The 23450-nt window shown below is 45.3% G+C and overlaps 2 protein-coding genes across 8 annotated transcripts in view; one reads left to right on the top strand and one right to left on the bottom strand.

Annotated features, from left to right (window-relative positions):
- LOC118394431 (UAP56-interacting factor) lies at nucleotides 1–10628 on the bottom strand. Of its 4 annotated transcripts, none has more exons than XM_035787621.2 (10): nucleotides 10417–10628; nucleotides 9757–9865; nucleotides 9126–9263; nucleotides 8427–8599; nucleotides 7978–8183; nucleotides 7141–7210; nucleotides 6959–7023; nucleotides 6712–6786; nucleotides 3866–4004; nucleotides 1–559 (listed from the first exon to the last, which is right to left on the bottom strand). In XM_035787621.2, exons 1-10 carry the CDS (start codon nucleotides 10471–10473, stop codon nucleotides 461–463), a joined length of 1131 nt encoding a protein of 376 aa, XP_035643514.1. In that variant the 5' UTR covers nucleotides 10474–10628; the 3' UTR covers nucleotides 1–460. The 4 variants fall into 4 exon arrangements, with proteins under 4 accessions (XP_035643514.1, XP_052319376.1, XP_052319375.1 ...); XM_052463416.1 differs by lacking the exon at nucleotides 1–559 and adding an exon at nucleotides 2423–3099 and having other exon boundaries at nucleotides 9757–9840; nucleotides 10417–10619; XM_052463415.1 differs by lacking the exon at nucleotides 1–559 and adding an exon at nucleotides 2423–3099 and having other exon boundaries at nucleotides 9757–9846; nucleotides 10417–10619.
- The window catches only part of cpdp (CPD photolyase), a 20223-nt gene continuing 6957 nt past the window's right edge, over nucleotides 10185–23450 (top strand). For all 4 annotated transcript variants that reach the window (XR_008064995.1, XM_035787618.2, XM_035787619.2 and 1 more), the window contains exons 1-9: nucleotides 10185–10356; nucleotides 10548–10915; nucleotides 11287–11438; nucleotides 11776–11958; nucleotides 13110–13268; nucleotides 13711–13909; nucleotides 14361–14513; nucleotides 18096–18217; nucleotides 21814–21973. Coding sequence is in view for 3 of the 4 variants with exons in the window: in XM_035787618.2 (XP_035643511.1) it covers nucleotides 10346–10356; nucleotides 10548–10915; nucleotides 11287–11438; nucleotides 11776–11958; nucleotides 13110–13268; nucleotides 13711–13909; nucleotides 14361–14513; nucleotides 18096–18217; nucleotides 21814–21973 (1507 nt within the window). In the remaining variant the exon portion in view is untranslated. The remainder of the gene's footprint in view (nucleotides 10357–10547; nucleotides 10916–11286; nucleotides 11439–11775; nucleotides 11959–13109; nucleotides 13269–13710; nucleotides 13910–14360; nucleotides 14514–18095; nucleotides 18218–21813; nucleotides 21974–23450) is intronic.

Below are 23450 nucleotides of genomic sequence, written 5' to 3' on the forward strand. Positions count from 1 at the left end.
TTTTCGTACATTAATTAGGGGTTTATTCAACAAAATGACTTTGTAGTTAGTATGAAAACATTTTAAAGTATAACATTTCCTATAGAACCGTATCCCATATCTATACATATAAAAAACATTCTACCATAATTATTTTACATCAAAAAGGCGGTGTCCAAATCTGGTTTGCCTAATATTTACTCGAACAGCATACAATTTAGAACGTATGCCTACTGTTTTCATAAAAATGAATGCAAGTAAGCAACAAATATCAGCATACTAGGCTCATCCTACTGAGAATGCATCATTCTCTTTCTACCCCAAGTCTGCTCCATAAGGAGAATCACTCAGGAGGATCAGCTTACGATCAGCTCAGGGTCCTTTTAAAACGGTTCTATATCAGATAGGTGGGGATCAGTGTGTGTGTGTGTGTGTGTGTGTGTGTGTCTGGGACACAAAGGTTTTGGGGATCCCCCTTCTCTTAACCCACAGTGATGAATCGGCTGCCTTTGCTGGTCTGCGCAGTGGCGACGCGCTCGTCTTTCAGGATGCGGAATCGCTCATTCAAAGTCATCGCAGTCTGATGTGACAACAGTTGGGAGAGAAAGCTTGTCAGAAAAACATTCAATTCGCTTCACACAAAATCAAAATGTTTTAGTCGTGTACATGGACGTTATTGCAGGTGCAGCGAAATGCTTGGATTTCTAGCTTCAGCAGTGCAGTAATACCTATAAATAATACTTTTGAAAAAACATGTTTTAATTATAACTAGCAATGGTCAGAGACCAGAATAAAAATATATATCAAATGTTATTTGTCACATGCGCCGAATACTTTCAGGTGTTGCTGTCCCCGGTCCACTTGACTGTGCTGCTGCTCCAGTTTCAACTGTTCTGCCTTGTTATTATTCGACCATGCTGGTCATTTATGAACATTTGAACATCTTGGCCATGTTCTGTTATAATCTCCACCCGGCACAGCCAGAAGAGGACTGGCCACCCCACATAGCCTGGTTCCTCTCTAGGTTTCTTCCTAGGTTTTGGCCTTTCTAGGGAGTTTTTCCTAGCCACCGTGCTTCTACACCTGCATTGCTTGCTGTTTGGGGTTTTAGGCTGGGTTTCTGTACAGCACTTTGAGATATCAGCTGATGTACGAAGGGCTATATAAATACATTTGATTTGATTTGATTTAGACCTTACAGTGAAATGCTTACTTCCAAGCCCTTATCCAACAATGCAGTTTTAAGAAAATACACAAAAAAAAAATACAAATAGTCTGGGTAGCCATTTGATTAGCTGTTCAGGAGTCTTATGGCTTGGGGGTAGAAGCAGTTTAGAAGCCTCTTGGACCTAGCCTTGGCACTCCGGTACCACTTGCCGTGTGGTAGCAGAGAGAAGTCTGACTTGTGCACATACTATTCAAAAGGCACTTCAATCTTCTGTCTTTCCCAGTCACCCTCTTAATGGCACACATACACAATCCATGTCTCAATTGTCTCATTTACATTACATTTACATTTAAGTCATTTAGCAGACGCTCTTATCCAAAGCGACTTACAAATTGGTGCATTCACCTTATGACATCTTTACAGTACTTTTCAGCCACTTTACAATAGTGCATCTAAATCTTTTAAGGGGGGTGAGAAGGATTACTTTATCCTATCCTAGGTATTCCTTAAAGAGGTGGGGTTTCAGGTGTCTCCGGAAGGTGGTGATTGACTCCGCTGTCCTGGCGTCGTGAGGGAGTTTGTTCCACCATTGGGGGGCCAGAGCAGCGAACAGTTTTGACTGGGCTGAGCGGGAACTGTACTTCCTCAGTGGTAGGGAGGCGAGCAGGCCAGAGGTGGATGAACGCAGTGCCCTTGTTTGGGTGTAGGGCCTGATCAGAGCCTGGAGGTACTGAGGTGCCGTTCCCCTCACAGCTCCGTAGGCAAGCACCATGGTCTTGTAGCGGATGCGAGCTTCAACTGGAAGCCAGTGGAGAGAGCGTAGGAGCGGGGTGACGTGAGAGAACTTGGGAAGGTTGAACACCAGACGGGCTGCGGCGTTCTGGATGAGTTGTAGGGGTTTAATGGCACAGGCAGGGAGCCCAGCCAACAGCGAGTTGCAGTAATCCAGACGGGAGATGACAAGTGCCTGGATTAGGACCTGCGCCGCTTCCTGTGTGAGGCAGGGTCGTACTCTGCGGATGTTGTAGAGCATGAACCTACAGGAACAGGCCACCGCCTTGATGTTAGTTGAGAACGACAGGGTGTTGTCCAGGATCACGCCAAGGTTCTTAGCGCTCTGGGAGGACACAATGGAGTTGTCAACCGTGATGGCGAGATCATGGAACGGGCAGTCCTTCCCCGGGAGGAAGAGCAGCTCCGTCTTGCCGAGGTTCAGCTTGAGGTGGTGATCCGTCATCCACACTGATATGTCTGCCAGACATGCAGAGATGCGATTCGCCACCTGGTCATCAGAAGGGGGAAAGGAGAAGATTAATTGTGTGTCGTATGCATAGCAATGATAGGAGAGACCATGTGAGGTTATGACAGAGCCAAGTGACTTGGTGTATAGCGAGAATAGGAGAGGGCCTAGAACAGAGCAGAGAGCGCGTGGTGAGAGCGCGTGGTGAGGAGACAGATTCTCGCCACGCCACCTGGTAGGAGCGACCTGTCAGGTAGGACGCAATCCAAGCGTGGGCCGCGCCGGAGATGCCCAACTCGGAGAGGGTGGAGAGGAGGATCTGATGGTTCACAGTATCGAAGGCAGCCGATAGGTCTAGAAGGATGAGAGCAGAGGAGAGAGAGTTAGCTTTAGCAGTGCGGAGCGCCTCCGTGATACAGAGAAGAGCAGTCTCAGTTGAATGACTAGTCTTGAAACCTGACTGATTTGGATCAAGAAGGTCATTCTGAGAGAGATAGCGGGAGAGCTGGCCAAGGACGGCACGTTCAAGAGTTTTGGAGAGAAAAGAAAGAAGGGATACTGGTCTGTAGTTGTTGACATCGGAGGGATCGAGTGTAGGTTTTTTCAGAAAGGGTGCAACTCTCGCTCTCTTGAGGACGGAAGGGACGTAGCCAGCGGTCAGGGATGAGTTGATGAGCGAGGTGAGGTAAGGGAGAAGGTCTCCGGAAATGGTCTGGAGAAGAGAGGAGGGGATAGGGTCAAGCGGGCAGGTTGTTGGGCGGCCGGCCGTCACAAGACGCAAGATTTCATCTGAGAGAGAGGGGAGAAAGAGGTCAGAGCACAGGGTAGGGCAGTGTGAGCAGAACCAGCGGTGTCGTTTGACTTAGCAAACGAGGATCGGATGTCGTCGACCTTCTTTTCAAAATGGTTGACGAAGTCATCTGCAGAGGGGAGGAGGGGGGAGGAGGATTCAGGAGGGAGGAGAAGGTGGCAAAGAGCTTCCTGGGGTTAGAGGCAGATGCTTGGAATTTAGAGTGGTAGAAAGTGGCTTTAGCAGCAGAGACAGAGGAGGAAAATGTAGAGAGGAGGGAGTGAAAGGATGCCAGGTCCGCAGGGAGGCGAGTTTTCCTCCATTTCCGCTCGGCTGCCCGGAGCCCTGTTCTGTTCTAGGTCTCAAGGCCTAATCCTTCTTTAACCTGTCTTCTTTCTCATCATCTACACTGATTGAAGTGGATTTAACAGGTGACATCAATAAGGGATCATAGCTTTCACCTGGTCAGTCTCGTGGAAAGAGCAGCTGTTCCTAATGTTTTGTACATTGAGGCTCACGAGGACATGATCTGAAACAACTTGGGCTGTGTTTACACAGGCAGCCTAATTCTGATATTTTACCTAATCAGATTAGCTCTTTTGCCAAAAATGTGCAAAAACATCAGAATTGGGCTGCCTTTGTAAATGTAGCCTTTGTGTACGATTGCCCAATTCTATCTTATTCTCACCGGTTTCCCCACACTGTTAATGTCAAACTGCAAGGGGACTCCTTTAGGTGGTTCCGTTTTCTTCTCCTCTTCCACCTTTATCTTGACTGGGGCAGAGCTGGTGGGGGCCGAGGGGTGCAGGGACCAAGCACAAGGAGGCCTGGGACAACAGAGAAGAAAATATGGCGAGTGGTTATGGACAATTGCCGAAAATATATAATGGCACCCATGTACTTTTCTTAAATAATTCCCTATTTATTCTAAAATTACATTGCAGAAACAATTTTATTTTTTGTAAATGTAAGTTTAGATTTGAGAAAATAAAAGATGAATGGACAATTATTGGCACCCCGGAACTAGTACTTGGTGGCACAGGCTTTGGACAAGAACTGCAGACAAATGCTTCTTGTAGCCATTAATGAGCTTGTAACACCATTCTACTGGCAATTTGGCTAACTTTAAAGCAGCAAACTGCTCTAATTCTTCAATGTTTGAGGAGTGCCCTCCACCAACGGCAGTTGTCAGCTCTTGCCATAGGTTATGGATGTGATTCCGATTGTAACTCTTCCCTGGCCACTCCAGAACAGTCCAGCATTTCTTCTTGAACCATTCCAGGGTGCTTTTAACATTTGTTTGGGATTGTTTAACTGCTGGAAGTTCCACAACCATGAGACAGACACAGTTTTTGAAGTTTTTGGACAGTGGGTTGAACATTGCACTCCAAAACACCTTGATAATCTGCTGATTTCATGATGTCTTGCACACATTCAAGGCCCCAAGTACCAGAAGCAGCAAAGCAACCTGCTTAATTTGGTTGTTGGTAAACATAGGAAGACCTCACTACTGAAAGAGACAAGAAAGCCTGATTTGAACTTCTCAAAGACCCACCTAACAAGCTTTAAAATGTTCTGTAGACCAATGAAACAAAATGATTGTACATTGGCAATACAGATCAGCACTGTGTTTACTGGTGACCAAATTAAATATTCAAAGAAAAGAACACCCTGCCTACAATCATTTTACATTTACATTTAAGTCATTTAGCAGACGCTCTTATCCAGAGCGACTTGGGGAGGTTTGATAATGCCGTGGAGTTTCTTTGCTGCCTCTGGTATTGGGGGCCTTGAATGTGTGCAAGACATCATGAAATCAGCAGATTATCAAGGTGTTTAGAGTGCAATGTTCAACCCACTGTCCAAAAACGGTGTCTGTTGAAGGTTGTGGAACTTCCAGCAGGACAACAACCCCAAAGACACATCAAAAGCACCCTGGAATGGTTCAAGAAGAAAAGCTGGACTGTCTTGGAGTGGCCATGGAAGAATCCAGACCTGAATCACTTCCAAAGCCTATGGTGAGATCTGAAAAAAGTAGTTGGAGGGCATCCCTGAAACATTAAAGAATTTTAGTAGTTTCCTGCCGAAAAGTGGGCCAAATTGCCAGTCGAAAGGTGCAGCAAGCTCATTGATTGCTATAAGAAGAGTTTGTTACACTACATGACAAAGTATGTGGGCACCTGTTTGTCAAACATCTAATTCCAAAATAATGGGTATTATTATGGTGTTGGTCCCCCCTTTGCTGCAATAACAGCCTCCATTCTTCTGGGAAGGCTTTCCACTAGATGTTGGAACAGTGCTGCAGGGACTTGCTTCCATTCAGCCTCTGAAACAAATGTTCCAAGCTCAAACCATGAAAAACAATCCCAGACCATTACTCCTCCTCCACCAAACTTTACAGGGAGCTCCCAAGTGGTGCAGCGGTCTAAGGCACTGCGCCTCAGTGCTTGAGGCGCTAATACAAACACCCTGGTTCGATTCCAGGCTCTCACAACCGGCCGTGATTGGGAGTCCCATAGGTCTGTGCACAAATGGCCCAGCATCATCCGGGTTTGGCCAGTGTAGGCAGTCATTGTGAATAAGAATTTGTTCTTAACTGACTCGCTTAGTTAAATAAAGATTACATTTAATTATATGCATTGGGGCAGGTAGTGTTCTCCTGGCATCCGCCAAACCCAGATTTGTCCGTCGGACTGCCAGATGGTGATGTGTGATTCATCACACAGGAGAACACGTTTCCACTGCTCCAGAGTCCAATGGCGGCAGCTTTACATCACTCCAGCCGTTGCTTGGCATTGCGCATGCTGCTCGGCCATGGAAACCCATTTCATGAAGCTCCCGACAAACAATTCTTGTGCTGACGTTGCTTCCAGGGGCAGTTTGGAACTCGGTGGGACGGACAATATTTACGAGCTTCAGTACTCGGCAGTCCCGTTCTGTGAGCTAGTGTGGCCTACCACTTCGCGGCTGAGCCGTTGTTGCTCCTAGATGTTTCCACTTCACAAGCATTGCGCTACACCCAGAATTACAGCTGTCAATCATGATTATGTGACGAAGAAGATTTGATTTGACAACAGCACTTACAGTTGACCGGGGCAGCACTAGCAGGGCAGAAATTTGCAGAACTGACTTATTCAATTATTTTAGAAGAAGTAACAAATGATGTAAGAAAAGTCCAAGGGTGCCAATATATTTGGTCGCCACTGTATACATAGGGCCAGGAGATTTACATTTTTTTGTCATTTAGCAGATGCTCTTACCCAGAGCGACTTTCAGGAACAATTAGGGTTAAGGGCAATACTCAAGGGCACAGAGATTCTTCACCTAGCCAACATGGGGATTCGGACCAGCGACCTTTCGGTTAATGGCACAAAGCTCTTAACTACCTGCCACCCTCGTACTACTTGAACGGACTAGGAAAAACTACTGGCCCTTAGTTAATATGAGGTTCTTTGGTATGGTAACTACTGGCCCTATGTATTTAGTCAGTCTCTGCTCATATAATGGTATGTGTGGCTTCATAATGTGACTCACTCAGACTGTGTCATGGCAGTGGGGTTGTCGATGGAAACGGTCAGGATCCCACTGCTGTTTGTTGACGTGCGCCACCTGGTGGACAGACAGACAGACACACACATGGTTAGACGACTTGTGGATAATGACGAGCAAAGGTTTGATGTGTAGTCTTCAAGAATGATGAGGGTGCACTATATTATAGAGTGGAATGCTGTCTGTCAAGAGGCGACAGTCTCACACACACAGACACAAATCAAATACTCACTGGCGGGTTCTAACTGGGGCAGGGGATATAGAGGTTAAAGTCGGCTTCGGGACCTGGGCGTGAATCTGCAGTATGGAAGAATGTACAGTTGAGACAAAGACAGGACTTTCCGTGCACTGTGTCCAATACATTTCAAAAAGTCTACATACGGTCAGAGACACCTACGGGCCAATAGAGTGTACCTTGAGGCCCCTGCGGGAGAGAAACGTGGCCTGGCGGGCTTCTCTCTGGGTTTGGACAGGGGGCAAGGGCCTACAAGGAGAAGACAAAATAGATGGTTGGTCTAAGGATGGAGATGGAAATGTTCCATGATGTCCTTTGTTTGTGCAATGTTATTGGAGAGCACTTGGAACAACGCTTCAGTGATTCTCAGCGTTAAACAGAGCCAGGGCCAATTTGTTCCCTACCACTTTGCATTTGATGTTAACCCTTCGATATTTGCAGATCTTATAGGCCTATATAGGTATAATCAGTGTATATGACGCTTCCCCCACATTACTTAAAGAGGACATCTGCAGTTGCTACATCCCTTTTTGGACTTGTAAATTAATTATATGTACCCATCAATTCTTGAATATAACTTATAAAGGCCTCATGAGTTTAGTTCAACAGTCGTAACCCCATCAGAACCCAAAATATAAGCTTGTTTTGCTCCAATGTTTGCAAACAAAGTAAATGTAAACAAACACCCTATAGCTTCAACACATGGTTAAAACTATACTTTTGATATAATGGATGGTCAAGTCCTTGCATCCCATAGCTGTATGCATTTTAGAATGGTTACATTTCTTCACCCCAAATCTCTCAGCTGTTCATTAATAACAGTAGCAGGGAGAACACTTTTATTGTTTCAATGGCTGCTTTGTCCTTTAATACATACAGGTCTGCAAACATTGAACGGTTATGGCCAAAGGGAAGAAGGGGTAGATAGCGGTCTGGGACCGGCTGATGGTGTGACATAGTGATATTCCATGGAGGGGAGTCATCCAGGAGTAATGCTGCAAATGTTATTTACTCACCGTCTCCGCTGCTGAAAGGGTCTCGTCGAGTCGAGGCGTCTCTGTACGTCTGTCTGTCTGTAGGGCCTCCTTTGGCCTTGCACCTGTCTGTATTGGGCTGGTTGGATAAAAGGCCGTGATTGGTTGTTGAAGGGCCGTGATTGGTTGTAGAAGGGCCGTGATTGGTTGTTGAAGGGCCGTGATTGGTTGTTGAAGGGCTGTAACTTCTGAGAGAGAAAATGTAAATAGAGATGGTGAACAGAGGAGCACAGTGTTCTTTGGAAACTAACTCTCTCCTCTTTGATCCCAACAAGGGTCATGTTAACTAGGCATGAAACGGAGGAAAACAGTTCGAAACAGCGAGGTATTATCTTAACTTGTCCAATAAGGGATGCTCATTTTGGTTCTGATGCACGTTTTGCTACAGTGTGCCCTAATGAAAATGTCCCAGATGTATGAGCCCTTAGTACCCGGTTGATAGCAGGTCGGTTGAGCGGACTGATGCCTTTCTGTAGTGCTGCAGTCTTCCGGGCTGCAAGTCCAGTGATAACCCCTTGACCCCGGCGTCGACCAACCGGAGGGGGAATCTTTCGGCCTCTTCCAAAACCTGCTCTCGTTATCGCACCTCTTGGTACACCACCTCCTGGAAATGACACAGCTTCTTATTCATGTGGAGAATTCAATTGATGTGATGTATTGGAAGGTCTAACTAGTTCACTGGCATTTCAAATATCCCAGGCATGATTATATTAAGTTATTTAAGCAATATTTAAAATGTATATATGTAACCTTTATTTAACTAGGCAAGTCAGTTAAGAACAAATTCTTATTTACAATCATGTCCTAGGAACAGTGGGTTAACTGCCTTGTTCAGGAGTAGAAGTCTACATATGGTCAGAGACACCTATGGGCCAATAGAGTGTACCTTGAGGCCCCTGTGGAAGAGAAACATGGCCTGGCGGGCTCTGGGATTTGATCTAGCAACCTTTCGGTTACTGGCCCAACGCCTGCCACCCAAGGGGGTGTGGTATATAGCCAATGTGGCTAAGGGCTCTTACACATGACGCAAAGCGGAAATCAGCACTCAGGGCTCGAACCACCTAGTTTATGGTCAACAATGGAGAACTAGTTGCAGTGAAGAGCACCACAAACAAAACTACTGTACACACGTCTTTGAGTCTGTCCCCTGGTCCTCGCTCCAACTGGCTTCCCTTGGACAAAGACCTTCCCCTTCTGTAGTGGCCTGCGGTTCCCCGGGACTGGCCTCCTTGCTTGTTGCTCTTTCTTGTTCAAACGAATTATATCATCTAGGACAGTCAGATGAACAAAACAATACGTTTATTTGCCAGTGAGCTATTTCAGTCAATCTAACGTTATGTATGCCATGCTTAAAGTTTGTCTGGCTCTTGGAAGTCTTGGCTGAATTTGTACATTCTAGTTAACTAACTAGCTAACTACAATAATCATTCTCGCTGACATTTGGATGGGCCAATAGACCTGCATAACAATTAACGTTAGCTAGCAGTTCGGTAACTGAGTAGTAGTGGCTAATTGGCTTGGTCGCATTGAATGAACGCAGCTAACTAGCGGTTAGCAAACAAAGTTGCCTAGAGTTGTATGTAAAGTCGTTTTAAATATACAGTGTAATGTATCTTAAAAAATGCATATAATTAGCTATATAACGATGCATATTATGATCCCTCATATGCGAATATTTAGCAAACTAGCAAGCAAGCTACAACAACCAAGCTCGAGCTGCCAGTGACCCACCCACATCAACGGTGTCGCGAGCGGCCTTACCTAAAGACATGTCGACCTTATCAGGTCCGCTGGAGCTGATCCCCCGTGTAGCCGAAAAACCAACGTTGCTCATACTGTGGAAATCTGTAGCTACACACAGGAAAATATTCTGGATAAAATTCACAAAAATTAGCACGCTAGCTAGCCAGCCTAGCTATCTAGTGACGTCAAATATCCCCCCCCGTCTCAACGGTTGTCACTAGATACAACAGCCACAAAGACAAAATGTGCTATTTCGTTTAAAAAAGGTGCTATTTGGTCTTAGGGGTATGTATAAGGTTAGGAGTGTGGCTAATGTTAGGTTTAAAATCAGATTTTAAGAATAGAAATTTTAGACATGGGGAGCTTAAGACTTTGTGGCTGTGGTAACTAGTGACGACGGCAAAAAATAGAGACACGAATGGCATTTTGGGATGTGTAGTTGTCATAATACCCCCCCCCCCTCACCAAAAGATCTGCTCTTATAAAACAAAAAGAACACGACACGCGTGTAGATGTGTACGTATCTGCTGTTGTTTGAATACATACATATCAAGAAGCCTCAGTTTAACTCTGAAGAGGACTGCGATACACGTTTACAATAATCTGTATGCATCGCAGGTAAGGCATTTCTTGCCAAACATTTCAGTGCGAGTGTCATTTAATTATTTCCTGACTTACATCAAATGGTGTCTTGGTCTGCATGATGACATCCTGTTTTGCCATGGTTGCTTGCATTATTAGAAAATGTATTGAAGATGAAAAAGTTATATTTCTTTAGTAATTATCATCCAATGCTTCCCTCTATCCAGTTTGTTGCTCATTCCAGCATCCAAGCACATTTGGAAGTTTGTGACACTCGAGAGCCAAAGACACTGCTCCTTTACCAAATTAGTAGGCCCAAGCAGCATTAATAATCGAACCACCATGCCAGCAGAAAAACGCAAGGCCACATTTGTCAAAATGGACAACACCAAACGGCAGAAGCTGCAGGCTGTAAAAGAGGGGAAGAGGGAGAGAGTAGAGGGCTGGCTGCAGGATGTGGTGGCAGAGCAGCGGAAGGAGAAGAAGGACTTGAAATTCAACAAGCAGCGCCTCCGTTTTCTGTCCCAAACCCAGAAGATAAAGCAAGGTTCAGAGGGAGTAGTCTACTGGATGAACCGGGATCACAGGGTCCAAGGTGAGAATCTCCAGTATATCCACTACCAATATACAGTGGGCTCCCAAGTGGTGCAGTGGTCTAAGACACTGCATCTCAGTGCAAGAGGCACCACTACAGTCCCAGGTTCGATTCCAGGCTGTATCACAGCCGGAATAGGCTGTCATTCTAAATAAGAATGTCCAATAGAAAGTGCATTGAATGCAGCCTTTTCACACTGCTGAGCTGTGTTTCCACCATACTCGAAATGACAATGGAAAAATAAACTATTCAAGCCAGTATAGTTTGAGTTGACATTGTAGTGGGAATTGTTTTTGTGGATTCTTTTCAGTATTTGCAGCCATATTCACCAGTAACAGAATGTTTGCTTCTCTCTTTGACTCTTTCTGTAGATAACTGGGCGTTGATCTATGCCCAGCAGCTTGCCCTCGAAGAGAAGCTGCCCCTGCATATCTGTTTCTGTTTGGTGGTACCACAAAACTCAGAGTTGGCCACCATCCGCCATGTTGGCTTCATGCTGAGGGGACTGGAGGAAGTTGCAAAGGTAGAGAAACCCTCCATTGTTGTCTGGGGTGAAAATGACTTGTGTGTTCTCTTCCCTGTTCTTTCTATCTTGGGAGTAGGTTGACTTTTATTGCCATGAGTCTTTCCCTGGAGGCAGAACTGAGTACATTTTTATTTTATTTATGTAAATGTAATTTGCCTGATGGAGTGATAGAGGAGGACAGACTCATTTCTTACAAGTGCATTTCTTTCCACGTTTCCTCCTCCTACTCGAGTGTATGCTGGGGGGCGAAAGGAATCAAGATATTCCAATTGAGATTCTCCTCTATACCTGCTTCCCTCTTGTCCCGTGCACTTATTCGTCCCCCCTTTCACAGGACTGCAGTGCCCTGGATATTCAGTTCCACCTGCTCCAGGGCTCCGCTGGAGAATTGCTGCCAGGGTTTGTGGCGGACTGGAGTTTTGGGGCAGTAGTGACCGACTTCTCCCCTCTAAGGACACCGCTGCAGTGGGTGGAGGAGGTCAAAAAGGGGCTTCCGTCAGATATCCCCTTCATACAAGTATGAAGATCAGTCGCTTCAGGAATACTTAGCATTTTTTGTGTGATATCCCTTTCATACAAGTGTGAAGATCAGTCCCTTCAGGATTACTTACATGCTGACCAGACCGGACATGTCGCGTGCGCGAGCATCGCGTTGCCAAGGGCTAAAATAGAAGTCATTCCTATTTCTGACGCAGATCGCGCTGCAAGACATGCCTCTCCCATCCCCTCATTGGTTTATAGAAGCAGGTACCCACGTGCCATCTCCTCTTTGGTTATACCCACGTGGGTGATTGAAAGACGAACTGTTTTGCCGGTTGTCGTGGTAATACTATGAAAGTGTAGATGGATCACCATATAAATTCAAAGATGAAAAAGCCTGGAAGGAGGAGAGATGACTAGAAACAATTCGGTTGACCGTTTTATGTGTGGATTAATTGACAGAGTAGAGGACCTTGTGCATTTCAGGTAAAATAACAACTCAATGTTTATATCCCAGGACAAATTAGGTAGCAACAACAAGCTAGCTAAAAAGGACAAATTAACTAGCAAGCTAACTAGCTAAATTGGCATACATGTTTAATGCTTTTCGACCTGTCCCCAAATTAATGTCATTGGTTGAGAGTTGGTTTTGATATTTTAACCTGTGTGTCGTGATCGCGTTTGTTGTAATGGGAGAAATACATTTATGCACGATGGCGCACGTGTGCATCCGGTTTCGGTTCATTACTTTGCGTTTTTTTTTTTTAATGTGATAGTTGCGTGTAAAAGTGCTTTATTTTGCTGCAGCAATTCTGATATTTTGCATGGCAATTTGCAAACATTTTTGTCAAATGTATCACAAAAATGCACAGACGGTGTGTTGTGGCTTGATTGTGGCTTGATTTAACATTATGGGGTAAAAGTCAGATGAAAGTCGCACCCAGATGCATTTATTTTTCTGGGTCAGTGTTATTTGGGGCCGGAGCTTCTAGAGTATCATTTGTGCAAAATATTTGTGTTAGAAGGTTTGTGTCCCGTGTTGGGTAGACAGGGATGGAACTCACTCTGTTATACCAACACTGAACACCTATTGAATTCCTGTATAGCTTTCTTCCTTCAATTTCTCAGGCTATATTAACAAAGGATTTCCAGTCTGTCAACTACCACGTCTCCCCGTCACTACCGCAGGTCGATGCCCATAACGTGGTGCCCTGCTGGGTGGCATCAGACAAGCTGGAGTATTCTGCCAGGACGATCCGTAACAAGATCACCAAGCTTCTGAAGGAGTTCCTCACAGAGATGCCTTTAGTGGACAAACACCCACACGCTGCTCTCCGAACCGCCAAAGTAAGAGGTTGCTTATAGAAGATGGGCCTCATTAAGACGAGGGATTCCTTAATGGTATTTGTATTGACACAATCCACTAAACTGGGTTGGTTAATGAGTTGGTCTCTGGGTTGGTTAAATTCTTGCCTGATCAGAAAACAACCCATAGCCCCCACCGTCTCCCTTCCACCGTATTAGCAGAATGCACAGGATAGGTGTAAGTAATAAGGTGATGACTTTGCAAAGCCATCCAATGGAGCTTCTGTTGTATTGCTTACACCTATCAAGTCCCTCCAGACCTGCAAACACCAAAGTGGAAGTAAGTTTGATGTTGTTTTTAGAGAAGACCTAAGTTCTTCCTCATATCTTTCCCATCGTCTTTCGTCCTCTGTTGGTATAGGCCACTCCATATATATTAAACTTTTCACAACCTTAAATAAATGAAGCTCTTCTCTCCTTCCAGCCAGTAGACTGGGCAGAGGCATTGTCCTCTCTGGAGGTGGACAGGACGGTGGAGGAGGTGGATTGGGCCAAGTCTGGCACTGCAGCAGGCATAGCCATGTTGGAATCTTTCATCGACCTGCGCCTCAAGAACTTTGCCACTCAGAGGAACAACCCCAATTCTTCTGCCGTTAGTCAGCTCTCGCCGTGGATCCGCTTCGGTCAGTTGGGGAAGCCGCTTACTGGAATTTGTGCCAATACAAACTATAGTGTTATTTCAGCCTATAATCACACACCCACTATGAGCCTGCAATACACACCCGTGTCAGCTCTCTCCATTCTAAATGTTGAAGTAAATTCAACATGCCAACTCAAAACACAGTGTTCACCTGATACCAGCCTACAAACACACTTCTTATGACCTTATACATCTAGCACCCACCCGGTGTGAAGCCCCAATCCCACCCACCCGGTGTGAAGCCCCACTCCCACCTAAAGAAACACAGGCTTTGCAGGCCTGCTCGTATCCAGTGTTATTTGTATGCAAATGTTTTTAAAACTTATTTCTGAAGCTCAAGGTGGACTCTATTGACTGTCCCTCCTTCTCTTCCTCCTGCTCTCTATCCCTCTATCCCTACCTCCATCCCTACCTCCATCCCTACCTATCTCCAGGTCACTTGTCTGCCCAGCGCGTGGTGCTGCAGGTAAAGTGCTGTGGGAAGAGTGCCGGCGAGTCCGTTTCCTCCTTCACAGAAGAACTGGTGGTGCGCAGAGAGTTGACCGATAACTTCTGTTTCTACAACCCCAGCTATGACAGTGTGAAGGGTGAGTGAGTTCTCTTGAGTTAAGATGTGATCGGCATCCAAAATGGCACCCTATTCTCTATGTAGTGCACTACATTTGACCAGAGCCCCAAGCAAATACCTGATTAGAATTGCGCTGCGATGGATACAGGCGACAGGCCTGTTCTACAGGCTCAAATATTTTTTTTTTTTTGTGCTGATCATAGTTTACTATTCCCGAAAAGAGCTTCTGGACACCAGAACAGCAATCGCTAACCTTGATTTGGATTCAGATTTCTACTTCAACGACTCTGTGGAACAGGGCATACTGCTCACCCTGGATCAGGCCCTAATCCCAGTGACTCGGAAAATAAACAAATCTGTGGAACAGGGCATACTGGTCGCCCTGGATCAGACCCTAATCCCAGGGACTCGGAAAAGAAACATCTGTGGAACAGGTCATACTGCTCGCCCTGGATCAGACCCTAATCCCAGGGACTCGGAAAATAAATATCTGTGGAACAGGTCATACTGCTCGCCCTGGATCAGACCCTAATCCCAGGGACTCGGAAAAGAGACGGCATAAGGGAGGCCGACATGCGAGCACCCTGACGAATAAATAGTCCGCCTTTACCCTCTGTTCTATTGGCGAATCAGGAGAACAAACTGGATGGCTCCGTTCGAGACTATCCTATCAACGGGACCAGAAGAACTGTAATATCCTATATTTCTCAGAGTCCGTCATGGTTGAACAAGGACATGGATAATATGTCTAGCTGGTTTTTCTATGCATCTGCAGGATCAAACGGACGCCCCAGGTAAACTGAAGTGAGGGGTGCGTTTCTCTTTGTTAACAACAGCTGGTGCCTGAGGTAGAATACCTCACGATAAGCTGTAGACCATACTATTTACGAAGAGAGACTTAATCTAAACTCAACAAAAAAAGAAACGTCCTCTCGCTGTCAACTGCGTTTTATTTTTAGCAAACTTAACGTGTAAATATTTGTATGCACATAAGATTCAACAACTGAGACATAAACTGAACAAGTTCCACTGACATGTGACTAACAGAAATGGAATAATATGTCCCTGAACAAAGGAGGGGTCAAAAGTAACAGTCAGTATCTGGTGTTGCCACCAGCTGCATTAAGTACTACAGTGCGTCTCCTCCTCATGGACTGCACCAGATTTGCCAGGTCTTGATGTGAGATGTTACCCCACTCTTCCAACAAAGGCACCTACCTGTAAGTTCCCTGACATTTCTGGGGGGAATGGCCCTAGCCCTCACCCTCTGATCCAACAGGTCCCAGATGTGCTCAATGGGATTGAGATCCGGGCTCTTCGCTGGCCATGGCAGGAAATCACAGCTTCGTAAACAAGTGCATTGATGACGTCGTCCCCACAGTGACTGTATGTACATATCCCAACCAGAAGCCATGGATTACAGCAACATTCGGGCTGAGCTAAAGGCCACAACTGCTGCTATTCCCCCCTTTTTTTCAGCTTCACCTGGAATGCTTTTCCAGTAGTCTTGAAGGAATATGCTGAGCACTTGTTGGCTGCTTTTCCTTCACTCTGCAGTCCAACTCATCCCAAACCATCTCAATCGGGTTGAGTTCTGGTGATTGTGGAGGCCAGGTCATCTGATGCAGCACTCCATGACTCTCCTTCTTGGTCAAATAGCCCTTACACAGCCTGGAGGTGTGTTGGGTCATTGTCCTGTTGGAAAAACAAATCCTAGTCCCACGCATCGCTACAGAGTGCTTTGGTAGCCATGCAGGTTAAGTGTAACTTCCAAATAAATCCCAGACAGTGTCACCAGCAAAGCACCATCACACCACCTCTTCCATGCTTCACGGTGGGAACTACACATGCGGAGATCATCCATTCACCTACTCTGTGTCTCACAACGACACGGCGGTTGGAACCAAAAATCTAAAATTTGGACCTGTCAAACCAAAGGAGAGATTTCCACCGGTCTAATGTCCACTGCTTGTGTTTCTTGGCTCAAGTGAGTCTCTTCCTTTTCTTATTGGTGTCCTTTTAGTAGTGGTTTCTTTGCAGCAATTTGACCATTAAGGCCTGATTCACGCAGTCTCCTCAGAACAGTTGATGTTGAGTGTCTTACTTGAACTTAGTCTCTTACAGTGTCTTACAGTCAACGCAAAAGAAATAGAAAAATCTATGTACAGTGTGTGCAAATGTAGGGAGGTAGACAATAAATAGGCTCTAGAGGCAAAAATAATTACAATTTAGCATTAATACTGGCGTGATAGATGTGCAGATGATGATGTGCAAGTAGAGCTACTGAGGAGCAAAGGAGCAAGAGCGTAAGTAATAATATGGGGATGAGGTAGTCGGGTGTGCTATTTACAGATGGGCTGTGTACAGCTGCAGCAATCGGTAAGCTGCTTTGACAGCTGATGCTTAAAGTTAGGGAGCTATAAGACTCCAGCTTCAGAGATGTTTGCAATTCGTTCCAGTCATTGGCAGGAGAGAACTGGAAGGAAAGGCAGCCAAAGGAGGTGTTGGCTTTGGGGATGGCCAGTGCAATATACCTGCTGGAGCGCATGCTACGGGTGGGTGTTGCTATGGTGACCCAGTGAGCTGAGATAAGGCGGGGCTTTACCTAGCAATGACTTATATCTGTCCTGGAGCCAGTCGGTTTGGCAACGAATATGTAGTGAAGGCCAGCCAACGAGAGCATACAGGTCGCAGTGGTGGGTATTACATGGGGCTTTGGTGATAAAATGGATGGCACTGTGATAGACTGCATCCAATTGGCTGAGTAGAGTGTTGGAGGCTATTTTGTAAATGACATTGCCAAAGTCAAGGATCGGTAGGATGGTCAGTTTTACGAGGGTATGTTTGGCAGTATGAGTGAAGGACGCTTTGTTGCGAAATAGAAAGCCAATTCTAGATTTAACTTTGGATTGGAGATGTTTTATGTGAGTCTGGAAGGAGAGTTTACAGTCTAACCAGACACCTAGGTATTTGTAGTTGTCCACATATTCTAAGTCAGAACCGTCCAGAGTCGTGATGCTAGTTGGGCGGGAGGGTGCGGGCAACAATCGGTTGAAGAGCAGTTTTACTAGCATTTAAAAGCAGTTGGAGGCCACTGAAGGAGTGTTGTATGGCGTTGAAGCTCGTTTGGAGGTTTGTTAACACACATCGACTCGGCACTGGTACCCTGTGTATAAAGCTAAGTTATTGGTACTGGTACCCTGTGTATAAAGCTAAGTTATTGGCACTGGTACCCTGTGTATAAAGCTAAGTTATTGGCACTGGTACCCTGTGTATAAAGCTAAGTTATTGGCACTGGTACCCTGTGTATGAAGCTAAGTTATTGGCACTGGTACCCTGTGTATAAAGCTAAGTTATCGTTACTCGTTAAGTTTTTATTATTACGTGTTATTACTTTATCTCTATTTTCTTTCTCTCTGTTTTGTTGGGAAGGGCCCGTAAGCATTTCAAATAACATTTGATTAGTATCTACATGGTAGATTATGTGCAGGGTTTTAGACATTGCAACAATTTTAAAGATCATTGTGACATTTTAAAGGGGAAGGGATGTTTCCGTTCTGTTTTGCGAAGTTAACATTAACGATCCTTGTATTTGATCTAGGTGCAAATGACTGGGCCCAGAAAACGTTGAAAGATCACGCCAAAGACCCCAGGCCATACGTCTATACCCGCGAGCAGCTGGAGAAAGCCCAGACCCACGACAAGCTCTGGAACGCAGCCCAGGTATCGTTTACAGTGCTGACCGCCCATAGACTATCAACATGCAAACCAGCCAATTCAGCAAGTCTCAGAATAACAACAATACTTTTATTTATTTATTAACATAAATCATGTAATAAAATCTGCAGTTTACACGTTTATTCAAAGCAACTTATAATATAGTGAGTGCATGAAAACAACTCCAATCATTTTGACACATATGAATGCACTCACTACTGTAAATTGCGAAGGATTAAAGAGAATTTTCGACTACTAACCGTTTGCTGGTTAGCAATGCCCAGAAAAACTACACCGGGAAGTCAAAAAGAAGCTCAATCAAGTCAACTCACTGTCGGGCTGACCCCATTTACATTACATTACATTTAAGTCATTTAGCAGACGCTCTTATCCAGAGCGACTTACAAATTGGTGCATTCACCTTATGACATCCAGTGGAACAGCCACTTTACAATAGTGCATCTAAATCTTTTAAGGGGGGTGAGAAGGATTACTTTATCCTATCCTAGGTATTCCTTAAAGAGGTGGGGTTTCAGGTGTCTCCGGAAGGTGGTGATTGACTCCGCTGTCCTGGCGTAGTGAGGGAGTGTGTTCCACCATTGGGGAGCCAGAGCAGCGAACAGTTTTGACTGGGCTGAGCGGGAACTGTACTTCCTCAGTGGTAGGGAGGCGAGCAGGCCAGAGGTGGATGAACGCAGTGCCCTTGTTTGGGTGTAGGGCCTGATCAGAGCCTGGAGGTACTGAGGTGCCGTTCCCCTCACAGCTCCGTAGGCAAGCACCATGGTCTTGTAGCGGATGCGAGCTTCAACTGGAAGCCAGTGGAGAGAGCGGAGGAGCGGGGTGACGTGAGAGAACTTGGGAAGGTTGAACACCAGACGGGCTGCGGCGTTCTGGATGAGTTGTAGGGGTTTAATGGCACAGGCAGGGAGCCCAGCCAACAGCGAGTTGCAGTAATCCAGACGGGAGATGACAAGTGCCTGGATTAGGACCTGCGCCGCTTCCTGTGTGAGGCGGGGTCGTACTCTGCGGATGTTGTAGAGCATGAACCTACAGGAACGGGCCACCGCCTTGATGTTAGTTGAGAACGACAGGGTGTTGTCCAGGATCACGCCAAGGTTCTTAGCGCTCTGGGAGGAGGACACAATGGAGTTGTCAACCGTGATGGCGAGATCATGGAACGGGCAGTCCTTCCCCGGGAGGAAGAGCAGCTCCGTCTTGCCGAGGTTCAGCTTGAGGTGGTGATCCGTCATCCACACTGATATGTCTGCCAGACATGCAGAGATGCGATTCGCCACCTGGTCATCAGAAGGGGGAAAGGAAATTTACGATTGTTTTGTATAAGCTTTTGGTCGACCGAGATTGCTACTGCTTCGACTGAAAAAATCAGTGTACAAGACACCTGTCTGAGTGGACTAATCCATTGTGGAGGCCGTGGGGATGGCAAAGTCCATCACGCTAAGACGTGCACTACTGAAATTGTATATGGTTATATTACATGAGAACAATGGCGCAACACTAATAAAAATATTATTGACACCTTTTCCTAGACCATGTTGCTATGTGTATAATAGCAAAGTTACCCAGGATATTGGTGTTGAGAACAATGTGGTGGAGGCTGCAGTGAAGTTGAGGAGAAAACAGCCCTTGCCTTAATTGTCTAAGAAAGGAGAGAGAGAACCCCAACTTTAATTAGCTCTATAATCAAAAGCCTAACTGTGTTTTCAGCTGTAGCACAGATTATGTTGTCTAAGCATGCACCCGATTAATCAAACTCCACCCGCGGTTAGAGATCAGTGCTGGTCGTAATGAACAGGTTACAGTTGTTGTGCAGTAAAAAATAATCCTTTCTTATTATATCTGGTTATGAGGGAGCAATTGTCATAGCCCGGTTCCATTATGCTAATTGTGTTAGAGCCGGTAGAGAGAGGACCATGTAAATGCCTGCTGATGGAAGGCAACAGGAGAGATGTAGAGAAAGGTGAAAGACATATGTGCCTGGCTTTATAAATCATCCATATACACATGGCCAAAAGTATGTGGACTGCTCTACACACACAAAAGGTTTTTAGAAATGTTTGCAAATTTAAAAATAAACAAAAATACTTTTATTTACATACGTATTCAGACCGTTTGCTATTAGACTCGAAATTGAGCTCAGATGCATCCTGGTTCCATCGATCATTCTTGATGTTTTTACAACTTGATTGTAGTCCACCTGTGGTAAATTCAATTGATTTGGAAAGGCACACACCTGTCTATATAAGGTTCCACAGTTGACAGTGCATGTCAGAGCAAAAACAAAGCCATGAGGTTGAAGGAAGTGTCCGTAGAGCTCCGAAACAGGATTGTATTGAAGCATAAATCTGGGGAAGGGTACCAAAACATTACTGCAGTATTGAAGGTCCCCAAGAACACAGTGGCCTCCATCATTCTTAAATGGAAGAAGTTTGGAACCACCAAGACTCTTCATAGAGCTGGCCGCCTGGCCAAACTGAGCAATCGAGGGAGAAGAGCCTTGGTCAGAAAGATGACCAAGATATCGATGGTCACTCTGACAGAGCTCCAGAGTTCCTCTGTGGAGATGGTTGTCCTTCTGGAAGGTTCTCCCATCTCTGCACCACTCCACCAATCAGGCCTTTTATGGTAGTGGCCAGACAAAAGCCACTCCTCAGTAAAAGGCACATGACAGCCCGCTTGGAGTTTGCCAAAAGGCACCTAAAGGACTCTGACCATGAGAAATAAGATTCTTTGGTCTGATGAAACCAAGATTGAACTCTTTGTCCTGAATGCCAAGCCTGGCACCATCCCTACGGTGATGGCAGCATCATGCTGTGGGGATGTGTTTCAGCGGCAGGGACTGGGAGACTGGTCAGAATTGAGGGAAAGATGAATGGTACAAAGTTCAGAGAGATCCTTGATTAAAAACCTGCTCAGGACCTCAGACTGGGGTGACGGGTCACCTTCCATCAGCCAAGACAACACAGGAGTGGCTTCGGGACAAATCTCAATGTCCTTGAGTAGCACAGCCAGAGCCCGGACTTGAACCCGATCGAACATCTCTAGAGAGACCTGAAAATAGCTGTGCAGCTACGCTCCCCATCCAACCTAAAAGAGCTTGAGAGGATCAGCAGAGAAGAATGGGACAAAATCTCCAAATACAGGTGTGCCAAGCTTGTAGCGTCATACCCAGTAAGACTTGAGGCTGTAATCGCTGCTAAAGGTGCTTCAACAATGGACCGAGTAAAGGGGTCTGAGTACTTATGTAAATGTAATATTTCAGTTTTTTAAATGTTTTGAATACATTTGCTAAGATTTCGAAAAACTTGTTTTTGCTTGGTTGTTATGGGTTATTGTATGTAGATTGACGGGGGAAAAAACAATTTATTCAATTTTAGAATAAGTCAACGTAACAAAATGTGGAAAGTCGAGGTATGAATACTTTGCGAATTCACTGTATATGAAAGAATACACATTTTTAAATTTAGACTAATCGATTGGTCGAAAGAACGACGACTCGGTCAACCAAGATTTTTTTGTTGTTGACCGGGACAGCCCTATATCACTGTAAATAAGTTCTCCATCTTCTATCCTTCCTCCTGTAGTACCAGATGGTGATTGAGGGTAAGATGCATGGCTTCCTAAGGATGTACTGGGCCAAGAAGATCCTGGAGTGGACCTCTTCACCAGAGGGAGCGCTCTCCATCGCCATCTACCTCAACGACCGATACGAGTTGGATGGGCAGGACCCCAACGGATTCGTAGGTAAGTGACTCACTGGTGGTTGGTTCAATTCTTACCCAGAGCACCTATTGTTTTGGTTCCATTTCTGCACCTAGCCCCTTCCTACACCCCTTCAATGTTCCTAGATCTGATAGAATTGCCTAGTTAAATAAAGGTAAAACAAATATATTATATATTTTTTTTAAATAAGGTGAATGGGCAATACAAAAGATTAAGAACCTTTGAACTAGGTATGGTAAAAGGTTCCAGGCACACCAGTTTGTGTCGAAATGCAGTGCTGCTGGGTTTTCACACTCAATAGTTTCACGTGTGTCACGAATGGTCCACCACACCAAGGACATCCTGCCAACTTGACACAACTGTGGGAAGCATTGAAGTCAATTTGAATCTCCGGCCTAAAGAGGAGAGATGGAGGGGGATCTCCGGTCTAAAGAGGAGAGATGGAGGGGGATCTCCGGTCTAAAGAGGAGAGATGGAGGGGGATCTCCGGCCTAAAGAGGAGAGATGGAGGGGGATCTCCGGCCTAAAGAGGAGAGATGGAGGGGGATCTCCGGCCTAAAGAGGAGAGATGGAGGGGGATCTCCGGCCTAAAGAGGAGAGATGGAGGGGGATCTCCGGCCTAAAGAGGAGAGATGGAGGGGGATCTCTGGCCTAAAGAGGAGAGATGGAGGGGGATCTCCGGTCTAAAGAGGAGAGATGGAGGGGGATCTCCGGCCTAAAGAGGAGAGATGGAGGGGGATCTCCGGCCTAAAGAGGAGAGATGGAGGGGGATCTCCGGCCTAAAGAGGAGAGATGGAGGGGGATCTCCGTCAACTCGAGCAATAAATCAAAAGTAAAATAAACGGGCATTAAAGATGGCTAACGGCTAAGAGGCATTTAAAAAATATCGCAGATTTGCGATGATGGATATTGCGCATGTCTAGATCGCAATTTTAATTAATTGTGCAGCTTTACCGTTTGGGTATGTTCTTTTGATTTTGGTACCTTAATGGGAAGGCTGCATCTGAACCTAGTAGACTCCACCTGCGCTTTCTGGTTAAGACAGGTTTTGCCTGATTTAAGGGGTTATTATAAAACAAATTGTCTTTTGAATGCTGACATTTGGGAAGCAAACCTTTTTCTAAATATATTAACTATATTAACTAACTGTCATCACCAGCGCTGTGTAAATTAAACCAACATCCATTTGCACCTTGTCGTGTCTTTACTATCATTAAATTGAAGACTTGGTTTTTATCAAAGATTCTCTGTAATTAGTATTGCGCGATCAAACTGATTAATCATGTAACTGTAATTAACTAGGAAGTCGAGGCACCAAGGAAAATATTCAGATTACAAAGTTATTATTATAATTTCCCATGAATTATTTACTTTACCTTACATTAGTCTCATTCCAAACGTCGTAAATTGTTGGTTATCTGCACGAACCCAGTCTTCACTATGAGTCATCCATACATCAATTGTCTTAAATCATTTATTTATTAACTAAGTCATTCAC

Source organism: Oncorhynchus keta, chromosome 15, assembly GCF_023373465.1.
Source record: "Oncorhynchus keta strain PuntledgeMale-10-30-2019 chromosome 15, Oket_V2, whole genome shotgun sequence".
Classification (NCBI taxonomy): Eukaryota; Metazoa; Chordata; class Actinopteri; order Salmoniformes; family Salmonidae; genus Oncorhynchus; species Oncorhynchus keta.